The sequence below is a fragment of the Protopterus annectens genome, chromosome 13.part0 (genome assembly GCF_019279795.1).
Source record: "Protopterus annectens isolate FY-2018-M chromosome 13.part0, PAN1.0, whole genome shotgun sequence".
NCBI lineage: Eukaryota > Metazoa > Chordata > Ceratodontiformes > Protopteridae > Protopterus > Protopterus annectens.
In genome coordinates, this window is record NC_056747.1 from 929,892,977 (window position 1) to 929,906,236 (window position 13,260).

The following is a 13,260-nucleotide window of genomic DNA, read 5'->3' on the forward strand; positions in this document are numbered from 1 at the left end:
CCATGTCCAAAATGAGGAACACTAGCCCTCCTAATGTGGAACAAATGGGCAAAATGTGAAACACATACTAATGGCTTACTAACAACTTCCACTAGGAAGGCCATAGGATGGTTAAACATATGCTGTTTTTACTTATAAAGAAGATCTTTTAATGAATTGATATGATTCATTTCTATTTACAATGGATTTCACTTAAAAAATTCCTAACACTGAATGTGTGACAGAGTCTTTCAATGTGGAACTTTGAGGGAACTTCGAGGAACATGAACTTTTTAAGACCCCAAATGAGGTACGTTCCTCGTAATGAGGTACTACCGTACACTTGAGAGGTATGTGACTACCTATACACCGAGTTCCTTAAATGAGTCTGTAGTTTCAATCGCTGTTGTTCTATGTTAAATATTCACCATTCAATTTATGTCTCCCAAATCCCACATGCTTAGTTTTGATGTATTTATCAGCATATTATTGTCGTGTGCCCAAATGGTCAATTTTGTCAAGTTATTTTGCAGGTATGTGTTATCTGACTGTAACGTGTAATCAGTTTACCAAATTATCAATATCAAATGCCGGTTATCGATGCGAATTGCGAAACAAATAAATAAGTCTTAACATCAAGAAAACTGGCGAATATTGGAGTACTAACTAACTAACAACTTTCAAAACGTAACATCATAGAGTGGCTAAATGTCTTGTAAAAATATTTTGACAAATTAAAAAAAGATTTAGTATTATTTACAATGAATATCACTGTTGAACAGTGAAGAATGTGTATTTTTACTACTCAAACCCAGGAACATTCCTCATAGTGAGGTACACTGAATGTGCATCTAAATCATAGTAGCTGAATGGTAAGCGTACACGTTTGTCGGTGTATTTTTTTATTTTTCTGGCACTAATTGCCTTTGGGGATTCATCTTCAACAAGAAGGGTGAAATACATTTTGAGAGTTTATGAAAAAAAATTCACCACTTCTGCTAACAGCAGATGGCGTCATATCGTTTTGACAAGAACACAGTCACGTGACTCGCTGGCCATCGGTCCAAAATGGCTGAATCGAGCGTGTCTCCCGAAGACTCTTGGAGTAGAGTGAGTAAAGTTTGTTTATAGCGTTGGCTTGGGACAGGACACCAAGGAGGTTATTGCAAGCGTGTATGATTTGTAGTCAGAGTTGTTTGTTTACTGTGTATGTTTGGGGGGGGGGGTCTGTTTGGTAGGGTACACGTACCTTAGCACGAAAATAATAGGTTTTGATAATTAAAAAAATGCATTCTTCTTTTGAAATAACAGCAGTTTGGTAGATGCAAGGAAAAGTGAGTATGTTTTACACAAGCAGTTGGGCAGGAGGAGTTTCTGCTTGCTTGTGATGCGGCATATTTTGTGTATTGGGTCCTATTTCTAAAGTCTGGTAAGATTAGTTACGTGACGACAGCAGGCTAGAAAAGAAAACTTTGTGGATGTGAAACACTGAGCGTTTGTTTCTTAAAATTAGTTGTTTTCTTGCTAGGTGAGCTGTCCAGTACATGGTGCTGTATAAGGGACGTTGCGCAACTCCGCTATGGAGTTTTGTCCGAATCATGTCTGCTTACTTCAAGTGACAAAATATGCGTAATAATAATTCTCGTGCAACACAGAGACAAGTATGCAGTACTTTCAGATGTTGCTGTCTGCACTTGTCATAAATAAATAAAAGTATGAAACTTTTATAGCTCTGCATGGCTGTCAGTTTGGACGCTTTCACACTGTTAAATGTGCCTTTCTGCATGCCTACGCCGCAATGTTCTGAAACGTGCCCCCTGCTCGGGAAAACAGAGGACTTAATTTGAGCATACATGTCAGCTGTTCAAATTTTCACATAATATACATATTTTTAGTTTTTCTCCTTTCTAGCAAATCGTGGAGAATTTACGTCACTGAATAATCATTTGCTTTTTAGTTTCAGACTTCACATCCTTAAGAAAACACATGCTAATACAAAATATATTATTCTATCAACTTTGTAAGTTTTTGCAAGAGTAATATTTACATCTATCCCTGATTTTTGGACCTTTGTCCTTCTATTTTTTTGGCTTTGTCCGTATCTGTTGCATTTACAGGTTGAGGGGTATACTTGTGTGCAAAGCTGTGTGTGTGTGTTGGCATATGTCTTTTGTATGTTTATCATCAAGTTAACATTGTGTAAAGTTATCAAAACATTATTCTGTTTGTATTGTTCCCAAATTTGGATCACAGTCAAATGGAGCCCCCCCCCCAAGGAGAAAAGCTCCAGTTAAAATACATCAGGGTGAAATAATATAGTAACTGAATTTAACAATTTTGTACAGGTTTCAGTGTAAATCTATACATTAACAACAAGTTAATTTGGCTGCAAATGATTATTGAGAAGAAAGAGGGTGTTGGAGTGTAGTAGTATTAGTACTCTGGAGAGGAGAAAGATGCTGGGGAAAGCGAAAGATATGAGAGAAGAAAAGTAGATTTATGAGGGTAGCTAGTATCAAGTTGAAGCTTGACAGGGACAGGACCAGGTGTTGAGAAGATAGTGTTTAAGTTCAGGTTTGAACTGGGACTTATGAGGAATACTTCTTATATTATGTGGGAGGGAGTTCCAGGAGCGGGCTACTGAGTATTTGTATAGTGATTTCCCAATATTTTTGGGGGGTTTGTAGGTGTCCAGAAGATGTTTGTCAGATGTACAAAGATGACATCTTGGGTTGTATAGTGCTACAATATTAGAGATAGAGGGGTGGGAGGTGGGGTTATTGATAAGTGTGTTATATGCAGTTGAGGAAGGAGCAATTGTTTGGGGAATTCACGCCATTGCAAAGACTTAAGAGCATGGCAGTGATGGGATTTATATGGGAGATTGGAGGCAAACTTAGCTATTTTATTGTAGGTTTGTTCTAGTTTGCCGAGAAGAGATGACTGAAGGTTAGTAAGGACAGGAGCAGCATACAGAAGACTGGGTAAGAGGAGAGACGTAGCTAAGGAGGATTTGGAGGAGGGAGAAAAAAATTTATGATTACGGTGCAGGAGGATTTGGAGGAGGAAGAAAGAAATTTATGATTACGGTACAGGAGGCCATTTTTTGGTGGGGTTTCTTTATGCATTAATTGATATGTATATCAAATTTTAGTTCTTCATTGATGATGACACCAAGTAATTTAGTATGTGATTCCGGTGTGATGATGGTATTGTTAAGAGAGGTGATGGAGAAAGAGGATTTATGTTGTGCTAGAGTTTTAGGAAAGAAAAGTAGAAGTTTAGTTTTCTTAGGATTTAAGATTAGTTGATTATCAGTGTTAGGTTTCAGTGGAAGATAAAATGTTTTGGGTAAGAGAAAGGAGTTCAGGGATACTGCGGGCAGTGATAACAAGGGTAGAATAGTCAGCATATTGTAAGAGTGTTGAGAGGTTAGTAGCAGAGTGTAAGTTGTTAGTGAAGATCTTGAATAAGAGGGTACCCAAAATAGAGCCTTGGGGAACACCAGTATAGACAGGCAAAAATGGGGAGGTGACAGTTTGTCAGCGTATAAATGGATAAATAAGTAGAGAACCAGGCTAAAGAGTGGGCAGAGGTGAAGGTCAGAAAGTTTAGTTCCCAGTTTAGAGTGGGAGATGGTATTAAATGCCTTTGAGAGATCAAGGAGTAGACAAGAAAGAAGTAGGTTGTTATCACGGGCTTCAGCTATGGTTTGTGTGAATGAGAATAGAGCAGTAGATGTGCTGTGGTGGGGTCTAAAGCCGTGTTAGGTGGGAGTTAAGAGATCAGTCTCAGCTACTTAAACACCTGCTTGATAAGAAACACATTTTTCTAGTAATTTGGAAAGAGGGGATAGTATAGCAATGGGACAATAGTTTGAGGGATCGGTGGAGTTGTCACCTTTATGGAGAGGGATTGTGTAAAAAGATTTCCATAATTCTGGGTCACCAGACTTTGTAATGGAATGATTAATGAGAATAGAGACTGGGTAGGCTATAGAGTTGGCAGCAGTTTTAAGGAAGTGTGGGGAGGGTAAATTGTCTACAGAGGGAGAGCAGGGTTTGAGTTTAATTAGTTGGGATTTGATAAAGGCAGTGGCAACAGGTTGTAGGGAGAAGGTGTTAGAGGAAGGAAGACTTGGAGATAAAGTGTTAGTTTTTGGATTGTTTCTATGTAGTAGTTGTTTAATGGAGCAGCAGTTTCAGTGGCAGTATTGAGGTGGGAGGGGGATACTGGGGTAGAGGATTGTGTTAACGGTGGACCGGAATCTCTTGGGGTTGGTATGTGGACTACAGTGGTTGGAAGTGAAAAAAATATTTTTTTTATCTTTAATGATTAGTTTTTTACACATGTTTCTAAAGTTCTTTGTAGTGTTGGAGTAGGGGAGAGGTTTTATTTTGACCCAAGCTTTCCAGGCAGTGTCACTCTGGTGCATAATTGTACGTGTTTGCTTAGTGAGCCTGGGGGTACAGTTTGATTTTACTCTGATTGTTTTAGATGTGGCCATGGTGTTTAATATGTCTAGAAATATTTTACTGAAAGCAGCTACGGCATCATTTAGGAGGAGGTTATAAAGGAAGGTCCAGTTGATGTTGGACAGTATAGAGTTAAACTTGTCTGGGTTGAAGTGAGTCAGATTGTGATATACTCTGTAGGGGTGTTCTTTTGGTGACTGTTCAGAGTACCTTTGGACATGGGTAGGGGAATGGTCACTCAGAGTTGGGGAGTGTACCAGGGTTATGATAGACACAAGAGATTGAAGTTAGGATCCAGTCTATAATAGATCTGAGGATATGAGTTGGTGGAAGCCATAAAGATTGAGGCCAAGAGAAGGGGAAGAGGAGGATAGTGAAGCCCAATCAATGTTAACATCACCAAGTATAATGGTTTCATAGGCAATATTTTGGGAGAGCCAGGAGAGAATGTTTTCAAGAATAGGAATGTTGTCACCTGGGGGGATAAAGGTGGAGATGATGGCAATTTTTTTTATGGGGTTAAGTTGGCAACTTACGATTAGGATTTCTGCAGGAGCAAAGTTTGGTAATGGGGTTGAGAGAGGAGAGATAGTAAGTTGGTTGGAGTATAGTATGGCATCACCTCCGCCTCTCTTATTAGCTCTGCCTACACGGTAGATGATTTTCTTTACTTCTACACTGATTACAGATGTTTGCATTTAATTTAAAACTTTTATTTAAAAATGTATAGCACAAGCATTGATAGCCATTCGCTAAACAAAACAATACAGTCTTAGAATGAAAATAGACTTAGCATGAGGGTTGACTTCTCTGCCCTTGAAATGACAGTGAATCCACATTCAAAGAAAATGCATCTGACCAGTGACAGATTGTTTATCTTTGGGCTGTTTTCAAACCATAGGCCCCTTGCACAATTTTTAGGACCGTGCATGCATGCGTGTGTTCTTTGATTCACCTTCCTGATTGTATTAAATTATTCCTTGTATATATAGCACCAGTTGTTAGAGTGTGTTTTAAATGTGTAGTTTTTGAACATTTTTCCAGTAAGCAGTGAAACAAAACATATGAAGCAATAATGCCAAAACTACCAACTTCATAACATTTCAACCATAAAAGGCCACTCAAAACTAGTCATTGCAGTCCATCAATATCAGTCGATATGAACAATATCTTCAGAAGCAAGTCATCTGAATAATTCCACATTAAAGAGACCTCTAAGTAATGAATTGGATGCTGGTGGCAAACACCTTTACATTTTTCAGTGTTTCATAAACAAATTCAATGTCTGCTGCCCTTGAAGAATAAATTGCTTATGTTGCATTAAAAAAAATGGTAAGCTGGGTATAAGCATCTCATCCAAAGGAGGGTGCATTCAGGAGTGCAGCCACCCCACCCACCCTTAAAGTACATTGTAGTATCAACCAGGGGCGGCCCGTGCTATTGGACTGCCGGACTGCAGCCCCCCCAGCTGTAAAGAAAAGTAAAGAAATAAAAAAATTAAAATTTGCGGATAAAAAAAATAAAAAAAAATGGACTTTCGCGCATGTGCACTGGTCCGGACTGCTGCTGAGACAGTCTGGAGCATGCGCAGACTGTCTCAGCAGCAGTCCGGACTGGGAAACATGTAACAGCAGAGATCCCAGAAGTCTATGCAGTTTTAACTGCATAGACTGTCGCTGGAAACATATCGGACCTAGACTGCAATGTTGGCAGATGGAGTCTTGGATCTCGCATGGTGGATGTGCTTCAGGAGTCTCGTCTGGGGATCTCGCGTGGTGGATGTAATGCGTGGGCAGTTATGGATTTGGAGTGTGTCGCTATGGATTCTGAAGGGATTTGGCGTTAGTGTCACTATGGATTCCAAGGGATCTACATGTACTGATGTCGCTCCAGGTAAGGTAACGAAGGGTGTGTGTGTGTGTGTGTGTGTGTGTGTGTGTGTGTGTGTGTGTGTGTGTGTGTGTGTGTAAATGCCCCAGTTGCATATACTGGTGGCTAGAACAAACTCATGGTGGTGTGGTAGGGAATACCTCAGGCTTGAACCCTGTACCTTGTATGCAGGTGTTAAGGACCTGAATTCCCTACCCACCACCATTTGTAAAAAAAATTGCAGATTTTTGCCTCATACTTGATCTGATCTGTTCCTCATACTATCTGTGGCTTCTAAATGTTGTAATGCTTGATATTTGATGGTACAGTGGTAGCACTGTTGCCTCACAGCTGCAGGTTCTCAGGTTTGATTCTTGGCTGGGGTGCCTTCTGTGTGGGGTCTGCATCTTCTCCCTGTGTTTGTGTGGGTTTGCTTTTGTGTCTTCCCATGTTGCCAAGACATGTCTGCGTTATTTCTTCCTGGGCCTCTGCTGAAAATTGTTTCTTGGTTCCAAGTCAGACTGTCCTGATTAACAAATGTTAAATAAAATTGACAGGCATTTGGATTTCAGACTTCAGGTTTCTGAATGTTTAATTCCTTACATATTTGATGGTGCAGTGGTAGCATTGTTGCCTCACAGCTATAGGTTTTCTGGTTTGATTCTTGGCTGGGGTGCCTTCTGTGTGTAGTCTGCATCTCATCCCTATGTTTGTGTGGATTTGCTCTGGTGTCCTGCCATTTTACAAAGACATGTGTCTGCAGTATTTCTCCCTGGGCCTCTGCTGAAAATTGTTTTTGTTCCGTCAGAAGTAAAATTGACAAGCATTTGAATTTCAGACGTCATATTCTTCAGAAAATACATAGTAGCACAACCTTTTATTCTAACAATTTTCTAAGTTTATAAGATGAATATTTGAAATTTGTCCTTGTTTTTGGGACTGTATTACCCCATTATTGGCTTTGTCCAGGTTTTTTGTGCTAAGGTTGACAGCTATGGCAAGAACTGAATTCACTGAATATGTTTGAGGGCTGTATTCCCTCATTACTGGGTTTGTCCAGGTGTTTTGTGCTAAAAGGTTGACAGCTATGGTGAGAACTGAATTCATTAAATGATAGCCATTTAAGTTTCAGTCTTCCGCTCTTTCACAAAGCAGCTGGTTTGGCGTAGTGGTATGTTGCTTTGACTATTTTGCACAGGGACGTTGGCAGTAAAATGTATGGTGGTAACACAGCATTTTTCTTTCACAAAGCAGGTGATTTGGCATAGTGGTAGGTTGCTCTGACTCTTTTGCACAGGGACCTTGGCAGTAAAATTTATGGTGGTAACACAGCATTTTATTCTAGCAAATTTCCAAGATTATACAAGCAATGTTTAATGTGTCCCTGGTTTTTGGACTTTTGACCCCCCCCCCAATAAATTTGGCTTTTTCCAGATTTCTTGTGCTGCGAAGTTGAGATGCAGTTGAGTATTGAGTAGATTTTACAAGGAGCTGAGAGCTGCAGGGGAAGAGAAGTTTAATGCTGCTTATGCTAAGTCAGCTTGCATTGTTAATAGCACAACAGGTTGTGTACTTGCTTTTGATACAGAAGGGTGTTGGTTCTACTCCCACAAGGGGTGAATGCTGCAGTACTGAAAAAGTTAAGATACTAACTATGAGCCTGTTATCAGTTTGCCATCCATTTCCTATTCCAATATTACTAGCTTATTTTTAATGTAATATAGGCAATTTATTCCTCAGGGGCATCAGACACTTTATTTTTCGATGAAACCATGAAATATAAAGGTGTTTGCTAGCAGCAACCTCTTCATTAGTTACAGATTTATTTTCTGTGGAATTATTTAGATGACTTTTTTACTTCTTCAGAGATTGTGCATATTTACTGATAATGGTGGACTGTAGAATTGTGCATATTTACTGATAATGGTGGACTGTAGAAGTCTGAGTAGACTTTTAGGTTCATAGGTAGGTACTAGGCTATCGGCCCTAGGGCCCATACAAGCCTAGCCAAAAAATGTACCCTGGCTTTCACCACCCAAGAAAATTATTTTCCTGTGCCCCTGTCGAGCAGAGCCACAGAAGTGATCCCTGGGGTGAATTTCCCATTTCCCATCCAATCATCAAGATTTTTCTTTGAGTGCTAATGAGAGGCTCTGTTTGACATAGGTAGTGTGTTCCAGAGTATGGGAAGTCTCTGGGACAGGAATCTATCCCTTCAGCATGTTCTGTTTATTGTGGTGACAAGGTTTAGGTCCCTAGAGCGTGTAGCTCGGAGGAATTGGGATTTCTTTAAGTGGAGCATGTCCAACAGCTCTGGGTTTGACATAGCTTTGTATGTTGGGCAGAGATCGCCCCTGAGTAGGCAATATGCGATGGAGTAAAGCTGTAGTTTTTTGAGACGGTCTGCATAGGGCATCTGTTTGAGGCCAGTAATCCTCTTTGTGAGGTATTTCTGTGGTCTTTCCAGTTGTTGTAGGTGTCTTGTGAGGTATATACCAAAAGGGCGTTGTACTCTATAATGGGTCTAATGAGTGATGAGTAGAGGGGAACAATGACCTCTTTTTTTTTTCTGGATGAGAATCCTTTTGTGATGAGATGAGCCACGCAGAAGGATTTCCTGACCACTGTGGCGATGTGATTATCATAGGAGAGACTACTGTCCACCTGTTTCCCGAGGTCTCCTATTAGATTTTCGGCATTAAGTAGACTACCAGCTATGTGGTAGTTTATGGGTACAGAGTTGACAATACACTTTTTGGCATTGAGCTTCAGGCCATGGCTTTGACACCAGGTATCTGTCTCAGTGAGGCCCTTTTGTAGTTTGTCCACATCGTTAGGAGTTTCGATTATGGCTCCTAGTTTGCAGTCATCCGCAAACTTTGTTAGCCAAAGACCTTCTGTGTTGGCCTGCACTTCAGAGAAGTAGATACCAAACAGGAGAGAACCCAGGACTGAACCCTGTGGTACTCCACTTGTCACTGGTCTGATGTCGGATTTGGAATCCGCTACTTTCACATTGTGGGTTCTGTCTGTGAGCCAGTTGGCAACCCATCTTGTGACATAGGGATTTATACCTAGTTTAGTGAGCTTATCTATAATTCCAGAGTGGGGGATGGTGTCAAAAGCCTTGGCGAGATCCAGATAAGCTGTGTGAACCATTTTACCCTCATCTGTGACTTTGGTGACAAGCAATCAGGTTTAGGAGACATGATCTGCCTTTTACAAATCCAAACTGGGTAGGGTCCAGAGTTTGGAGATTACCAATGTCTTTGTTTATGAGTTCCACAATTATACGTTCCATGGCCTTGCAGACCAGGCTCGTCAGGTTAATGGGGCGGTAGTTCCTGGGGTCCGTCGTGGCTCCCCCTTTGTGGAGTGGGATAACCGTCACGGTGCGCCATTCAGTGGGTACAAAGCCTCAGGTGAGGCTATGATTGAACGAGGTACTTAGGTAGGGTGCCAGTTCATTCTGTAGTTCGTGTAGAACACAGCCTGGGATATTGTCAGGTCCCATGGATGCTGTGTTCTTGGCTTTGGAGAGTGTGTTTTTTACCTGTGCAGCCATGATTATAGGAACTTTGCATTCTTCCGGTATAGAGATGGGCCCTCTAGGGGGTGAGAGGGGGGTAAAGTTAGCTCTGAACCTATCTGCTAGGATGTTGGCAATATCAGTTGGTTCTGTATATTTAGTGCCATTGTGCTGTAACTCAGAGCAGATCTGAGTGTTCCCATTTAGATTCTTGATAGCTATAGAATGCTTTGTGGTTGTCTTTAGAGTCAGTGGCAATTTTGTTTTCGTAACTAGCTTTGGAGGATTTTATGAGGGATCTCAGCTTCTTACTGAGGTTGACCAGGGAGTTCTCCAGTCATGGGATTTTACTCTTTTTTGCAACAGTTTCTTTCGTTGTAGAGTTTGTTTATGGCAGAGGACCACCAGATTGGCTTCCCTTTTTTGGAGGATAACATCTTGGTTCTATTAGGGATAGCATGATCCATGCACTCGTGTAAGTGCTTATAAAGTGCCTTTGTGTAGGATTCGGCAGTCATACCTCTATTGTCCGTCTGCATGGGTGTCGTGAAGTTTGCCACTTCTGTCTTAAGAAGTGTGAAGTTGGCTTTGGAGAAGTTTTTTACGATGGTTTCCCTAATTGGGACTGGGGGTGGGATGTGGATGTCTAGGCTGATTAACTTGTGGTCGGATCTGACCAACGAGGAATTGACCTCTGGTGTGGAACACCGGTTTCCCATGTTGGTAATGACCAGGTCTAGGATATTGCTGCTCCTGGTAGGGGTGTGAATAAGTTGATCCAAGGCATTGGAATTTATGAATTCTAGAAAACGTTGAGCAAAAGAGTTGGTACATGAGTAGTTTTCCCAGTTAATGGTGGGGTAGTTAAAATCCCCCATTATTAGGGTGTTGGGTTGTACCCTAATACTTTCCAGTGTATCAAGAAATGAGGAGTGTGAATCCTGGGGCATGGTGGCAGGTCTGTAGCAAGCTACAATTTGGATTGCGGTCTTGCCCATAGTTAGTTGCACTTGGATAATCTCGGATGCATTATGCTGTGCAACTAGCCTGGAGGTGTGGATATCCTTAATGAATATTGACACGCCTCCACCTTTAGTGCTTCTTTCTGGGTTAGGTGGCCGAAAGGTGTGGTATGAATTGAAGCCTGGTAATGCAGGGGTGCTCTCTGGAGCTTTGAACTAGGTCTCTGTCACTGCACAGATGTCAATGTTCTCCATTTTAAGGAGTGCCTCGAGTGAGTGCATTTTGAGGTTTAGACTTCTAGCATTGAGTAGCATTACCCTCAGATTTTGCTTGCTTGTACCTGTTACGGTGGTGAATTTGTCCTTTGAACCTTGCCTAAAAAAGGCACTATAGGGGTGGCAAGAACCTTAGCCAGTATCCGGAATCCTAAGGGCGACAGGTGCAGGCCATCTCTGGCAAAGCATCGTGGACTGTCAATCATGTGGTCCCAGGCAGACAAATACTGGATCCTGTTGGAATGACACCAGAAGCTTAGCCAATTGTTGAAGTCAGTCATTTTGTACTTGTACTGTGGTATCATTCTGGGTGATGGCAGATGATACTCAGGGTTAGGGTCATACCTGCCTGGGATACAAGATCGGAGAGCTCCTCCATGTCTCTTTTCATGTAGTCCAGGGAGGTACGTCTCGGGTCATTCACACCCACATGGGCAATGACAGTGTCTTATTTGTACTTATTGTGAAGTGACCTGAGTGCATGCATTATGTGGCGGATCCTGGCACCTGACAGGCAGCTGACAGTAACTTTGTTTAGTCTAGTGAGTGGAACATCAGTGTGCCTGACTATAGAGTCACCTATGACTAGAGTGTTGGGTACGTTGTTATGCCTTATGGGCTGTGGTTGAGTGGCACACTGAGTTTGTGGGCTATGTGTCATTTAGGTTGTGTTGGGGGGTGGAGTTTGCTTGCGTTTATGCTTTTGATGTCTCCGATGCTTGGGCAGGTTTTTATTGAGAGCCTCCGCGAATGTAGGTGTATGTGTTGTGTTTCTATGTGTGTGTTTTGGTGGTGTAGGTTTTGAGGGACTATGTGATGAGTGTGGTGTGGTGCAAGTGTTTACCTTCTCCTCTTGACTGTCTAGTCCAGTCTTGGGTGAAGAGAGGTTTGCTTCCAGTTTGGCTATATAAGTGCATCTCTCACAGGTTGTAGTGTTGGGTGGTAGGAGGAGAGGGTTGTCTGTGTACATCAGGCAATTGCTGCATTGCCCCAAGATGCCCAGATTCATCAGGCAGACAGGAGAAATCAGTGGGAGCTGACCTTAGACATGCCTGGATAAGTGCTTATTTATTAAGTACTAAAAACTGCTTTCCACTAGACAAGTGAGGAAAGTTGAGTGATGTAGTAATTTGCAGCTTATGTAGTGCTTACAGTGAGTTCTGAACAAGTGCTGAGTTCAAACAAACAGATTTGAGTGCTGAAACTAGAAAACTGGCTAGTTATAAGAAACAAAACTAAGCTAGAAGGCTTCCCTCCAACACAGAAGGGCTTGGGGGCTCAGAAGACTACAAACAGTCTAGACCACTTAACAGGAAAGGCAGGAAACAAGCTTAAACATTTTTTTTGTTCTCTTTCCCAGATGCTCTCTTTGTACACAGTAGGAGTGCCTGAAATCAGAATATGATCTCACTGCACTCAGTTAAGTGAGCAAATGAGATGGGCCCAGAAGGAGTATCCAAACACAAATGTACAAGAGGGGCGGGCAGTTTCAAAGCCACTAAGATTAACACCAAAACAGAAACCGGGAGGGTGGATGAGAAAACTAACTGAAGAACTTCCAGTTCAGTTAATAATCATGCAACACAGTTAAATCAATTTAAATACTGTATTATTTGAAAAAAGTGCAGATAAAGGTACTTAAATTCTCTTGTACGTCCAGTTGAATACAGCTAGATCTTAGCCGGCCAAAGCTGAGGTTTTTAAGCAGAAAATATTTCAAACTGTACCACTTAAATAGGCAAGGACAGGAAATCAAAGAATGTGGCTAACCCCACACCTGCAATTACTAACAAGTAATAAAATTCAAGTAAGCACTAACTGAAGAACAGAGTCAAAACTTCCAGTTCAGTTAATAATCATGCAACACAGTTAAATTAATTTAAATACTGTATTTGAAAAAAAAGTGCAGATAAAGGTACTTAAATTCTCTTATACGTCCAGCTGAATACAGCTAGATCATCATTATGATGGAAATGTTCTGAACTGGGCAGTTTGTCATTATGGGTGCATGCATTTTGTTTCATTGTTTACTGGAAAGATGTTCTGAATTGGGCAGATTTGTCATTATTGGTGTATGCGTTTTGTTTCATAGTTTACTGGAAAAATGTTCAAAACAATAGGAAGGTGTATCAAAGAGCACATGTATGGTTCATATGCAAGGGGGCCTATG

General features: G+C 41.3%; 1 protein-coding gene across 4 annotated transcripts in view; it reads left to right on the plus strand.

The window, feature by feature from the left end:
* Window positions 1-1,001: 1,001 nt before the first annotated feature.
* Window positions 1,002-13,260, plus strand: part of MLX (MAX dimerization protein MLX) — a 702,906-nt gene continuing 690,647 nt past the window's right edge. For 2 of the 4 annotated variants that reach the window (XM_044054694.1, XM_044054695.1), the window contains exon 1: window positions 1,006-1,089. In XM_044054694.1, coding sequence (XP_043910629.1) covers window positions 1,048-1,089 — 42 coding nt within the window. In that variant the 5' untranslated portion in view covers window positions 1,006-1,047. Of the gene's footprint in view, window positions 1,090-13,260 lie in introns of all 4 variants that reach the window. The other 2 variants (XM_044054697.1, XM_044054696.1) reach the window with 2 other exon arrangements.